Source organism: Propithecus coquereli, unplaced genomic scaffold (assembly GCF_000956105.1).
Source record: "Propithecus coquereli isolate 6110/MARCELLA unplaced genomic scaffold, Pcoq_1.0 Scaffold243, whole genome shotgun sequence".
Classification (NCBI taxonomy): Eukaryota; Metazoa; Chordata; class Mammalia; order Primates; family Indriidae; genus Propithecus; species Propithecus coquereli.
The window spans coordinates 4035785-4049704 of NW_012147986.1; the positions used below are offsets into that span (position 1 = coordinate 4035785).

General features: G+C 38.4%; 1 protein-coding gene across 1 annotated transcript in view; it reads right to left on the bottom strand.

Moving 5' to 3' along the window:
- Window positions 1–13920, bottom strand: part of ANTXR1 (anthrax toxin receptor 1) — a 275920-nt gene that overhangs the window by 182946 nt on the left and 79054 nt on the right. The window contains exon 10 of the mRNA XM_012646428.1: window positions 4988–5086. Coding sequence (XP_012501882.1) covers window positions 4988–5086 — 99 coding nt within the window. The remainder of the gene's footprint in view (window positions 1–4987; window positions 5087–13920) is intronic.

Here is a 13920-nt window from a genome sequence, read left to right on the forward strand (position 1 = left end):
TCCAGAGCCTATACTATGTCATGAGTCTATGTCTCTCCATCTCTTCACACTCTCTTTATATACCTCACAAAGTTTTGTAATAACTTCCTTCATATATGTCTTTACAAAGTTGGTCAAATTAGTTCTTACTAGATTTTATTTGTCGTTGCTATATTTTCCCTGTGATGTTTTCTAATTGATCATTGCTGAACTCTGGCAAAGCTACTGATTGTATAAGCAAGATATTTACTTCTGAATCATTCAGCTTAATACCCTTCTTATAGTAGTTCTGCTGACTCTCTAGTTTTCCAGGAAGACATAACCATTATTTCAGAGTAATGATGCTTGGTCCCCTTTCCTGTATTTATCTCTCATCAGTTTTCTCGTATTATTTTAATGCTCATGGCATTGTCCAATATGGTAGTCACCAGCCACATGTGGCTATTTACACTTAAGTTAATAAAAATTAAAGGAAATTACAAATTCAGTTCCTCAATCACATTAGCCACATTTCAAGTGCCCAACAGCCATATGTGGCTTATGGCTACCATATTAGAACATTCCCATTGTCATGGAAAGTTCAATTGGACAGTGCTGCTAGAACTTTCAGATCAATGATAAATAACAACGGTGAAATGGGTTGCCCTGCTTTTTTTTTCTGAATTTTAAAAGTGAATTCCTCTAAATGATGATTTATTATTAGAATGATACTGAGTTTTGAATTCAAATATCTAGATATATTTTTATTATGTTAAAGAAGTCTTATCCTAATTCTAGTTTTCTAAAAGTTTTTTTTAATAATTAGGAATGGATAATGAATTTTAATACATTTTTGGCATCAGTACATTTTGCTATGTGAGAGACAAATCCCCCCTCTTTCTTCAAAATTGTCTTAGCAATCTTGGTCCCTTTTAAATATATTGTTGGATTTTGTTTGCCAATATTTTATTAGATGTCTGTCATCAGTGGGCTTGATCTCAAAGATTCTCTATTTCTAGTGCCCTTGCCCAGGTTTTTTAAAAAAACCCAAGATTATATTATTACCATAAAATGAATTAAAAAGCTTTTTCTTTATTTCTTTTCTCTGGAGCAGTATGTATCAAATATAGGTTATCTGTTCCTTAAAATCTGGTAACACCTGGGTGAAAAATATCTGGGTCTGGTGCTTTGGTTGGGGGGTGAGATTTCCTCTTATCTCCCTTCTAGTTCATGCATGTCATCTTCATCTGTATCTGATCACATTGTTCAATTCATCCATAAAGTTGTATTTCGGTGAATAAATACATTTTTCAAATCTAGAATTGACACTCAGGTCTTCTGCAAATCTGCCTTTGTTGAGTATTCTTCCCCTATGATCTTTTTGATCTCTTTACACATTTTAAATGTGTTTATTCTATAATACATTCTCCTTCAAATTTGTTCTCTGATCTTCTCTTCTTGTTTGTTCTCCTGTTTCTTTCACCCACCTTGATATGGTTTGTCATTTTGTGCTATGAGCCCATCTTCAGAGGGGCTTGTTTGCTGGGAGCAATTTTGAGTGTGGGCTGTGTGGAAGGTTCCTGTGGGGGTGGATGCACACAGCCTCTGCAGGGCCACAAGGATCAGGACAGCCACAGACACATTTTGGGGTTAGTTTCTTGACCTGATGCTACTGTATCACGTGAGTGGTATAACATCACTATACCTGCAGATTTGGTTCCCTGCCTGCTTCTTTGCCCCCTTTAATGTGTAGTGCAGCCCTCTGGAGCCTGACTTCTGCAGGGGGCTCTGCTCTTGCCTGATGCCTTGCACAGGCCTGAGACCTGGTGTCCTGTATCTGCATTAATATCGGATCAAAGCTCCCAGGCCTGGAGCCCCCACGGCTGTGCTTCCTGCTTAGCTTTTTATTTCCTTCTTATTTCCTGTACTTGGGGATTTTCCCTTCTTTCCTTTAAATGAAACCACATGTTATAATTTTTTAAATCATATTTTATCCAGACTTTCTGAATCTATTGTGTTGGCCACATATCCAGAAATTGTCTTAGATTTCTAAGTGGTGATTAGTTGCTTTTACTTTTAAGCACAGTCAAGAAAAATGGGAGAGAAATAGGTATTAATATTAATCTATGTGAGACAAAATTTACAGATGTTCATATTTAAATAATTAATCATGAGCATTTTTACTATAAGCAGTAGCCATGTTTAAAAGATATATGTATGAGTATTTGAATGAATGAGATAGTATGTAAAACACAGAGCACAATAACTATCTATAAGGAAATATTTTAAAGTTTAAAAATCATGGAAGAAATTACTATACAAAAGTTGATATCAATCCTTGATGTATGCTTGTATTAAAACATAACATTTATATTTTCCATACCTATTTGGGGAGAAAGAATAAAGCTATACATTCCATAAAAAAATATTAACCTATGGTTTTAATTTTCTGGTTATATTTATTATCTAAGAATATATCTAAACAATTTCTACTTTTTGGATTTAACAGGTTGGCATTTTTATTTGTGTCTTAGCATAAATTTGCAAGGCTGTTCACAGTCATTTTTTTAAAGCATAACTTTTTAAAGGCATAACATATGCTCCATATCTTTAATTTTTTATTAATAAGTTTATTCAAAAACCTGGAAAATCACATTAATATCTCCCACTATAAATATAATTTTTCAATGTGTTCTTTTAATAGTTTTTGCTTCATATAATTTGCTATTGTATCTGTTGGAGACCCTGAGGCCTATATCATGTTTAGAGTGGCTGGAGCCACAAAAGCCTTCGTTCATTACTAGGCCTCCAATTAGTCTTTTTCTAAGTAATAACAGTGCTTATATTCTCTTTTTGTTACAAAATAAAATGTCACTTTTGGGAAAAAAATCTTCTAAAAGAAACATATAAAAATCAAAATGGGTAACATTTTAAAACCTGGGGAATGGAGCTGGAGAAGGAAAATGGGAAAAGCAAAGAAATCTAAATGTATTTTATCTCACAGGGAAGAACCAATAGAGACTGTGATGTTTATAAGGTAGATTAAAAAAATGTAGATGTGAATATGCATTTGAAAATTTGAAATTTCATTGTATCTTTTCTTCCTCTACAGGTTCTTGTTCATATTATTTACTGGATAAAATAAACAGGTGAATTAATAAATGAAGGCCAGGTGTTTTCCTCAAACTCTAATTTTTTCCCTTAGTTTGACTATTTTTAATAACTGTATGTTTGAGTTTTGGAGTGTTGCTTGCAGCATATAATGTGATCAATGTGCCTTCGTCTTCTCCAGACTGTTAGCGCTGTGCTGGAAGCACAGCTAGGTTTGTGGTTTAAGCCAAATCCCTACCCCAACAGCCTTTATTGCTTTTTGAATAGGAATGAGGTGGCGAGTCTGTGCGTGTATTTGCAAGAATGCTATTAGAAAAGGAAGAGATGAGGGAGAAAGAGGATGGGCTGGTTTCCTAAGAAATAAAGTTTCACGGGGAAGCTGAAAAACAGGCCTTCAAAATGCCGCTCTACAAATCCATAATAAATTTGCATTTCTTCTTATCTTAACATAGCATCTTGTTTAACCTTCCAAGCAACAGCAGGGTAGGTTATCTCTCTCCCCATCCATTTATCTTCTGAGAGGTTGGGTCTGATGCTCGCTTGCCTGAGGAGTCTTTGGAAGGTATTAATGTCTTTGAATCAAACCCTCAGAAGTTTCTGATCTTAGACTTGGAATTTTGGTTAAAGAGAGAGGGAAGGTGGATGTAAGTGACATCACAATTAAAAGGGGGGAGAAAAGAAGCACACGTCCAACTTTTACACTGTGACTACCCAGAGATATTTTAAAATGTTTTCAAGTAGCATGTACTTTTGGGTATGTGAGAGCATTTCCAAATATTAAGAAAACTAACTGAATACTTCCAATGTTTGGAATTATTCCAAAGCCAGAAATTCCAGATGTTTGTGAGGAAGCTACTGCATGTGTCTGTTTAAATATTCAACTGGGTTTTAAAATGTCAAGGAGGAAAAAAGGCATACCCCTCAATTCTTCTTTAAAAACAGGAGAGCGTCCTTCAAAGGGCTATCAGGAGGACGAGACTAGCGTGAGTGGTTAGTCAATGAATGCGTGTCCTGCCCTCCTCTTTGCTCTTTCTACCTCTCAGGGCTGTTGCAGCAAAAAGATGTGAAGCGTTTAGAAAGTACACAGCACGACGGAAAATGCAAGATATTATGACTGTTGTTTATCACTGCAGAGGTGGAATCAATAATTATCTTTGTGATGGATGCCAGATGCAAATAATAACCAGGACTCCTGGCATCTGTCCCCCCGTAATCATCTTCTCCATCTATCCTGGTCAACCACATGAATCACACATGTCTTTGAATTAGGAACTTGACTTTTACAAATGTCTCTGAAGGTGCCAATGCTATGATAATCCATTTTTCCCATGACATGCATTTAGTTTTACTCCCACATTCCCACATTTCATGTAAGGTATTCACCATGATGAGAGTTTCTTGGCTACTCCAAGCAAGAATCATCCAGACTGAACAGAGCTGCAGAATCTACATGTGCAAGTCTAATAGTTTGGTTTTGGGTTTATTCAGGATTCAGAAATTTAGACCATCTCTTTTTCACTCTTACCTTTGAGAGTCCTCAATACTTTGTTAAGGAACCTCAAGCGTCACCAGCCCTGACTAACCAGCACCAGCACTGCCACCTGACAGGGAACCACTTAGTCAACACTGTGGACGAGGAAACGAATGCCCCGCTGCGCCCTGAGGGCTGGCGCAGGGCTGCGGTTCGTGGCTGTGTAGGCCGTGGGGGACACACCAAGCTGGGCACCCATGGGGCAGTGCCCCTCTTTTCTGATGGGAACCAAGGCACTGCAGGGGCTAGCTATGCCCTTGCCGGAGGCCTTTCCTTCCAGCAGGGAAGACTCTCGGTTTCATGTGTGTGGCCTTGCTGGAGGACAGGGCTGGGACTTCCCTTCCCTGACGCAGGCTGAAGACACCCACAGACCCTGCAAGGACTTACTGAGCGTGACGGAGTCATTGATCTTGAAGCTGCAGAGGACCCTGTCCACGTTGCGGGCATGTCGGAAGCCATTTCCTCTCACGACAACTTGAAATGACTCTGAAATAAAGAATCATGACAAGACACGTTACTTTACCATTAACCTTAAGCTTCCTGTCTGCCCTAATTTAGAGAATTTGTTAACTATTTTACCAGGCTTAAAACGTTAAAAAATGAGTTCAGGTTGGAAACCAAGAGCAACCACATGGGTTCCTTTTACCACTTGCCAACTCATTCTCACTGGGTGTTCATGAGGAAGGCATGTTCCTTCTTAGTTTGAATTCCCACCTCCTTACCTTTGCACTTACTGGTCCTCCCACTTGGAATGTCTTCCTCCCTCATTTCTGTCCATGCAAATCTTACCCATTTTTCAAGTCCAGGCAGTTTTCAAAACTGTCAGTAGGTGCCCTAGGGGAGGGGCTCCCCATGTCCTCCTCCATCAACTCAACTCCTTGCCTATTTTACATAATGGACTCCCCTGAAAGGGTTTCTTTAGAGCCTGGCGTGCCTAAATTTTTGGAAAACCATTGCCTTAAGCATTCGCAGCCTGCACTGAACAATGCAGGATGTAATTATGCACTGTCTGGTGTTGTCCTTTTGTCATTTCTCCCCCAACTAGAAAAACATTCCTTTAGGTCGGGAGTTATTTGATGCTGCTGTGGCATGCCTATCTCTGCTGGGCACATAGGAGTGATTGCAGGTTAATGCAGGAATAATTGCATTTAGCAACGAATCAAAGTGTTGCTTGTCAGTGGTCAGCTGTCAAGCATTATCTACTTGAACTGACATTGGCCCTTCAAGGTAGTACTCATTTCTCTCTGAACAGAAGAGATAATATACATATCTTGCAAGCCTGAATATTAATTTCACATTGTCATAATGTATATTCAATGAATACATATGAATAAAATTCTTATAAAGTAAAAAACAACTATCCTTTATAATAGCCCTACCAAGGGGAAAAAACCCAATAATTAATTAGTTAAATGCTTTGGAATATTTGCTTAAGTTTGAGGGCATCTAATAGCCAATGTTTTACTTTTTTTCAGTTTTATCATCCCTTTGTGTATAAAAGTTGGGGCTTGGCATAATGCTATATGGCATATAAAAAGAGAAACAGACTAAAAACTAGAGGAAAAATACAGATTTATGAATGTGGATCCTAAACTATAAATTGCTACCCAAATGGAGACTTTTTGTTGAGGGAAGAATGGAATTAAAGAACTAGCATATGTGACTCTTTCAAAGTTTAATAAATGTCATGAGCAAATGTCACCTTCATTCCTAGGAAACTATCTTAGAGGTCATGTTTGACAAGATAATAATAACCAATGTGTGCCAGGCCCTGTTCTAAACCATGTACATGCCCGATGTCATTTAAACCTCACCACAACCACACCCCAGGGAGGTACAGATGAGCAAACTGATCTTAGAGAAGTTAAGTAATTTGCCCAAGGTTACCCAGCTAGTAACCTGTCAGAATCAGAACCAGAACCCAGATCTGCCAGGCACCAAATGCCATGCCCTTAGGACTCAGCCAGTATCCTCTTTCCCGCCATGCTAAAATGGGTACTCACGTCCTAGGACAGAGGAGTAATTTAGAAGTTGGGGCTGTGATTTTTTTAAGGCTTACTTTATTTTATTTTAATTTTAGGCAGGTTTGCTCATTTTGCGGAAAAGTGAAGCTGGCCTGGATATGAAACAAGAAACTGGAATCTAAATAGAAGAACCCAGAGGGACTACATGTGCCACCAGGAGTACCAATTAGGACAGACTGCTTTTTAGAAATACAAGTAACCTTAACAGTAAAGAAAAGGAGATTTTGACATTTAAATGACTTGCCCCAAGCATGTAATTAGTAAGCAGCAAAACAGGGACTCATATCCAAGGGAGCGATGCCTTAGTTTTGAACGATCTTCATTACGGTCATGGGGCACATGGTTTATCAGGACCATAAGTCCTATGACTATTAAGAATTTATATATACATGGTGACGCATATACACAATTGCTAAGTTTAGAAAGATGGACTTAATAGTTTTCTTTAAATGTCTTCCAGGCATGTGATTGATCACTCAGTTGGTTCAACCAGTATTTTATTAAGTGTCAAGCATTGTGGAAGAAGCTTATTATATCTTATCTGCTCAGTTAAGCCTATAGAAACTTATTTCTGTTCCCAGTTTGAATGCCAGACATACAGAAATTTGCCGTTTGATGTTTCTGCTGATTCCAAATGTTTTCTCCCTCACTGCTGTGCCTACTTCTCTTGTTTTCTCAAAGATCAACAGAGGGAGAGAAGACTCTGGAAATGCAGGCCACGTGCCAAACTCTCTTCTCTAACACCATGTTCTAACATTACCAGTTCGGTTGCTAAATCTTCTATAAAAGAGGCTGCCCACGTGTCTTCTTGGCCCAACCTCAGGGAGTTTAGGAAGAAAGACAGCAGGAATCTACGATGTGGCAAGAGTGGAAACCAAACCGTTTAACCCCCTAGGCCTGGGGAGAAGATGGAGGAAATGCTACTCTAGGAAGCACACCAGAGCAGAGGTGAGCCCTCACCCTGCCCGGTGCAGTTTCTGCATTAGTGTACACATTGGGTTTGAAAAGCCCAAACATCTGACCCAGCAGCCTGCCTGGAATGTCAGCTATTTACACATAGATGTTATATAACAAAACTCTGTCAAATGAATCTGCCAGCAATCTGCCAGGGCACACTAGAAACAGGACATTTATTAAACCTACAAAGCCCTGAACCCACCTTTCAAAATATGCACAGCTAAATGTTTTTAGGCAATTTGTATGTTGGTTACAGCTTCTACAAGTGCCTAGGGATTGTAGGGCTTTAGGGAGGAAATAGCCACCTGCAAAGGGTCTTTGGTGTAATCTTTTAAGATACACATCCTTTACAGTATCTTTAAGGTATATATTCATTATAATTCTTTTGCCACTTTTATGCCTAATTACAAGTAAAGCTTCCTGATGGCAGAGGCCAGCATTTCTATTAAATATTTCTTTTGAATGCTTGGCTTTGCCTAACCCAAGACTGAGTCGGCCTCAGTATAAGCTCATTGAATGAATGAATAAATAACAAATTTTGGCATAGAAAGGGAGTAAGGGGGAGGACAAGGTGGTGGTTTATTCAGGTGCTAGTCAGGTCTAATCCTGTTTATTTTCTGAGGCTTAATAAGATCAACGAATGACAAGATGCTCAACATCATTGGCCATTAGGGACATGCAAATCAAAACCACACTGAGATACTACCTCATACCGACCAGACTGACTACAGTCAAAGAGATGGACAACAGCAACTGTTGGTAAAGAAATTACAACCCACACACATTTCTGGAGGGAGTGTAGAATGGTGCAGCCTCTTCGAAGAATACATTGGCAGTTCCTCAAAAAGTTAAACACAGTCACCGTATGGCCTCAAAATTCCACTCCTAGACATATACCCAAGAGAACTGAAAACATACATCCACACAGAAACTTGTGCATGAATGTTCACAGTAGCATTATCCTTAATAGCCAAAAGTGCACACAATGGAATATTATTCAGCCATAAAAAGAAATCAACTTCTCATACATGCTACAGCATGGATGAACCTTGGAAACATTTCGATAAATGAAAGAAGCCAGACACAAAAGACCACATATTGCATGATTCCATTTATATGAAATGTCCGGATTAGCAAATCCACAAAGACAGAAAGTAGATTAGTAGCTGCCAGGGCTAGAGGGAGGGGGAAATGCAGAGTAACTGCTTAATGTGTACAGAGTTTCTTCTTGGAGTGATGAAAATATTCTGGAATTAGATAGTGGTTATGGTCGTACCACTTTGTTACATATTGAAAACAAGTGAATTGTACTTTTTAAAAGGGTGAGTTTTATAGTATGTGAATGATAGCTCAATTTGAAAAAAAGAGGAAAAAGTAAAGTCAGTGAGTGGCTTGGTAACCTTGGTCCATTCTGTTCTTTCTTTTATTTCTTTGCTTTCCTGTTTTCTATTCCTTTTTTGTTTTTGGAAATGTGGAACACATAGTTTTGAGATGACCTCAATAAAGAATGCCTGTCATTCACTGTATCTGAAAATGAGAACATCTGTGACCTGTGTATTCACTACTAGCTCTGGTTACCCAAGACTTTTGTACCAAATTATTATTAAGATATTTCATCTTGTGAGTGAGTTTGAATTTTCTCCCCTGTTGGATGCTTAACGTGGCATGTAACATCTGTAATACAGAGATGATGTATTACAAGTGTTTTCTGATGTCCAAATTATTACAGAAGTCTTTTTCTTTTATATCTATTAATTTATAACTGCTTTAGTGAGGTATGAGTGACATACAATAACTTATACATAAAATGTACAAGTTGATAAGTTTTGACGTATGTTCACAGTCATGAAATACCACAGTCAAGACGGTGAACACATCCATCACCCCCAAAAGTGTCCTTGTGCAGCTTTGTAAATCTCCTCCTGCCCCTGCCCACCTCCACTCCCACACAACCACTAATCTGCTCTTTGTAACTGTATATTAGTTTGCATTTTCTAGAATTTTATGTAAATGGGATCATACAATAAGTAATTTTTTTTTGCCTGGCTTCTTTTACTCAGCATAATTATTTTAGGACTCATCCACAATTAGTTTAAGATTTATGCATAATATATTGCTTTTTATTGCTGAGTATTATTCCATTGTATGGATAAACTGAAATTTGTTTATCCATTCACCTGTTGATGAACATTTGAGTTGTTCACAGTTTTTGGCTATTAAAAATAGAGCTGATAGGAATACGTGTGTATAAGTCTTTGTCTGGACATAGATTTTCTTTTCTCTTGGGTAAACACCTAGGAGTGAAATGGCTAGGTCATATGATAGATGCATGTTTAATTTTTTAAGAAACTGCCAAAACTGTTTTACCAAGGTGTTGTGCTGTTTTACATTTCCACCAACAGTGTTTGCAGAGTCCTTCCTCCAAATAGAAATATCTTTAAATGAAAGGAAAGATCAAGCAGAGAATGAGACAATCCACTCAGAAGAAGTGTCCAGTGGCCAGGCATGAGTGCTTTGAAAAACAATGAAAAGTGAGAGAAATCAAATCACTATTTGATGTTGCTTGAATGTGTCAGTTTTAAGCATCTAATTTCCAAGTGATGACTGTGAAGCCTAAAACTACCTTCCTTTTGTGCTAACTCTCCCAGTTTTATCAGAAACAGTAGGAAACACAATAGGAATAATAAACTGCTTCTGCTGTGACAATGTGAGGAGCTAATTATAACTTACTTCTGGTTCTGGAGGACAAGAACTTAAAATGTAGAGTAGTTTGCAAGTTGGACAGTTGATTCCAATTAGTTCCTTCCTGGAGTACTTGCTTACATAGCACATTGTGAATTATGCAAGTCTGAAGCCAGCTGAGTGGGGACCAGAGGACGATTGTGCTCAGGCACAGGGTGCATTTCCCAGAGAGGAGCTAAATTAGGCAGTGCCGAATTAATGATGGGTCAATCTTCCTAATTACACAGAAGCTAATCTGCAAACATTTTTAGTTAGGTACCTTTAAAAAGAGTCTCTATTGGAACAAAAGCAATTATTTAAATGCAAGTAATGTCAAAGTTGCCGTAAAGGCTCTCCACATAGCAGGTGACTTCCTATGTGTTTTAGAACAGGGACTGTAAATAGGGTGACATAAGCACAATGCTAAATGGCAATCACGTGCTTAGCCTGGGTATTGGGATGACAAAAAAGAGTGGTGAGGAGTATGGAGAACTGGAAAGAGTACATGCTGCTTCTTTTTTTTTTTTTTTTTTGAGACAGAGTCTCCCTTTGTTTCCCCGGCTAGAGTGAGTGCCGTGGTGTCAGCCTAGCTCACAGCAACCTCAAACTCCTGGGCTCAAGCGATGCTTCTGCCTCAGCCTCCCGAGTAGCTGGGAATACAGGCATGCGCCACCATGCGCGGCTAATTTTTTCTATATATATATATATTGTTAGTTGTCCAGGTCATTTCTTTCTATTTTTTAGTAGAGACGGGGTCTCGCTCTTGCTCAGGCTGGTCCATGCTTCTTTTAAAGGAAGTTATTCGGTCCTCAATAATCATTAGCTTGTAATAAATACAGGTCCTGTACTGTCAGATCTGATTTTTTAAGACAAAGTGACTATCTGAATTTTTAGGTAAAATCAGATTTTTAAATGTCAGCAATAAATTTAAGAACATATGTGCAGATCAGCCATGCCCTGTAGGCTGCAGTTTATAACCTCTGAGAGTGGGGGAGTTCTGGCAAGGCTCCCTCTCCCCAAACAGTTTCACCCATGACACTGACTGAATTCTTTTTGATCACAGTGGATTAGATAGTCTCTCCACTCCCTTTTCCATTAAGACTTCCTGGTAAAATGCAAAACTAATCAGTCACTAATACCTTAGCTGAAATTGAATTAAGTCTTTGTAAACCTAAAGCTGTAAGAAGACTCAAAGGAGGTTTTCTCTGGATAGCATCTGGTTATAGACGGCCATTCTGCCACTGTTCACATAATTCTATGGGTGGAGAGCTCAGATCAGACACTCCATTGCTGGAAAGTTTTAGTTATAAAAGTTGCATGTGTTAAGCCAAAATCTCCCTCCCTGAATTCCTTCCTAACCTCTCCATGGTGGTCTCTTGAAGCTATACATAATAAGCCTTCTAATTCCTTTCTGCATGGGAATCTTCCAAATTTCTGCAGATGCTCTTGTGAGTATCTCGATTCTTTGTCTCAGTCCCTGTGGTTACTTCAGTCTTTCCTCATTCCACAAGAATCTCATTAGTGCTCTCACTGCACTTTGGGAAGACCTCTGCTATAGTGCTTACTGCATGGTTTCATAATTTATTTGAACATATGGCTATCTCCCAGAGCAGGCTGTGAGTTTCATGAGAGGTTGGGAGCAAGCCCTGTGCATTTTTGTACTCATGTCTTTGCACATTGCTTGGTACATAGGAGACACTAAGAATTGATGAAAAGAAAGAAGAAAGGTAGGAAAGAAGAAAGAAAAAGGGAAAGAAGGGGGAAAAAAGCAAGCAAGGAAGGAAGAGAAAGAAAGAAAGAAAGAAAGAAAGAAAGAAAGAATCTGTTACTATAGTTCCCGGATCCATTAGTTTTTCTCCTATGGACATGCCTTTGTCAATGTCATTCTGAAAATGTGGGACAGGAAACTATGGTCTGACATGGAATAGTAGAATTATTAGCTCTTTTGTCTGAGACATTGGATAGCTATTAATGCATCCTAAGATTGTATCACCATTTTTTTTGTTGGAGGCATTCTCATTGGCTGCCAAGACAGCTATGATTGTCCTCCCCCTGCCTCCTGCTTGAGCTGCATGAACTGTCAGGTGTCCCTAGACCTGATTGTATGTGAAACTGGCTATTTGCACCCAAGTTCAATACTTTATATTAGTTCCATTAAATTTCACCTTGTTATGTGCAGCCCAGCATGCAAAGGCCTGTGCTGGGTTTTGGTATTGTTGTCCACCTAGTGCGTTATATCTCGCTGTCTTGCTCAGAGCTGTTTGCTGTCAGAACCATGCCTGGTGTTGAGTTGGTGGTGAAAGCCAGCTGAGATCACTGTCTTAGGGGAACACAATCATGCATAGAGTATTTTGGGCAGCACAGGCCCGGGTGGGGCTCCATAGCAGGGGCTGTTCTGGGGGCCAAGGAAGGGAAGAAATTCACAGAATGAGGGGAGGGGGCTGAGAGGAAAAGTTTTTGACAAAAGCAAGTTCTACTTTCTTCACAGATCTGTCTAGGGCCTGGTCCCACCATTATACTTTAGAAATGTGAACAATCGGTCATCTCCTTGATTACTGTCTCCCTCAATCATATTGAGTTAATTGATCATTTTGTAGATACTCTGAACTCGTCAATGTCCTCCTCAATTTTCTTTCAGTGGAGAAACATACAGACATGCTTTTCTCATCTAGATATGATGGTATCAGCATCATGATTCTAATATTGTCTTCTAATCCTTATTAAAATGATGCTAATGATAATAATGCATCTTGTTTTGTAAAACAGTTTATACTCTTCAAAGCACTTTCACATAAATCCTTGGAAAATCCGTGGATCCTTGAAGTAGCCCAATGAAAATCACGGAGGGGCTATGCCTAGCTCTACCTGACAGGCATTTGCAGTGTGGACGATGAAACGGGTTTCCACGCTTCGTGAAAGCCATGCTTACCCCAGAGAATTGTCAACAATAGACCTTCCAGGAAATCCATGGAAGAATTTTTGATGTAAGTCTATCTTGCTGGAAGTTTCATTTTCTTCTTAATAATGTTATTCTGTGATCAGCATGTTATAACTCTTATGACTCTAATTCAAGAGACGTGGCTGTTTGCCTTTTTCAAAACTTAGGGCTAGCTTCCATCATTGCATCTTGTGTTAATTTTTTCTTTATAAGAAATAAAGAAAAAAGAATTGGACGGTTTGCTCTGATACAGAAAACTATTGTTCATTTATAAAATATGTAATATTGTACATAAGTCAGAGAGTTTAAGAATATCTAAAAAAGATCCCTTAGATTGGATTTATCAGATTTGTCTATCTCTACCAGAGAAACAGCCTTTGGAATAGTTTATCAATTGGATTACTTTAATTTGTTTAAATTTATTAATACATTTTTGTCTTCTTGTATTTTCCTTAGCTTTTAAAATGTATATTTTACTTAATTCTTTATTTTTTCTTTTCATTTAATAAGAAACATTTTAAAATCTATGATAGGATCAGATCTTGGGGACCCTGGTATTTCTGGGCCATATTCATTTAGTTTACATACGTGGTGTTTCAATTGTCTTGAACACCTTAATGGTATATAAGGGAGACTGTGGTTTACTTTTTCAGTCTATAATTATTTAGGAAGGCATTTTG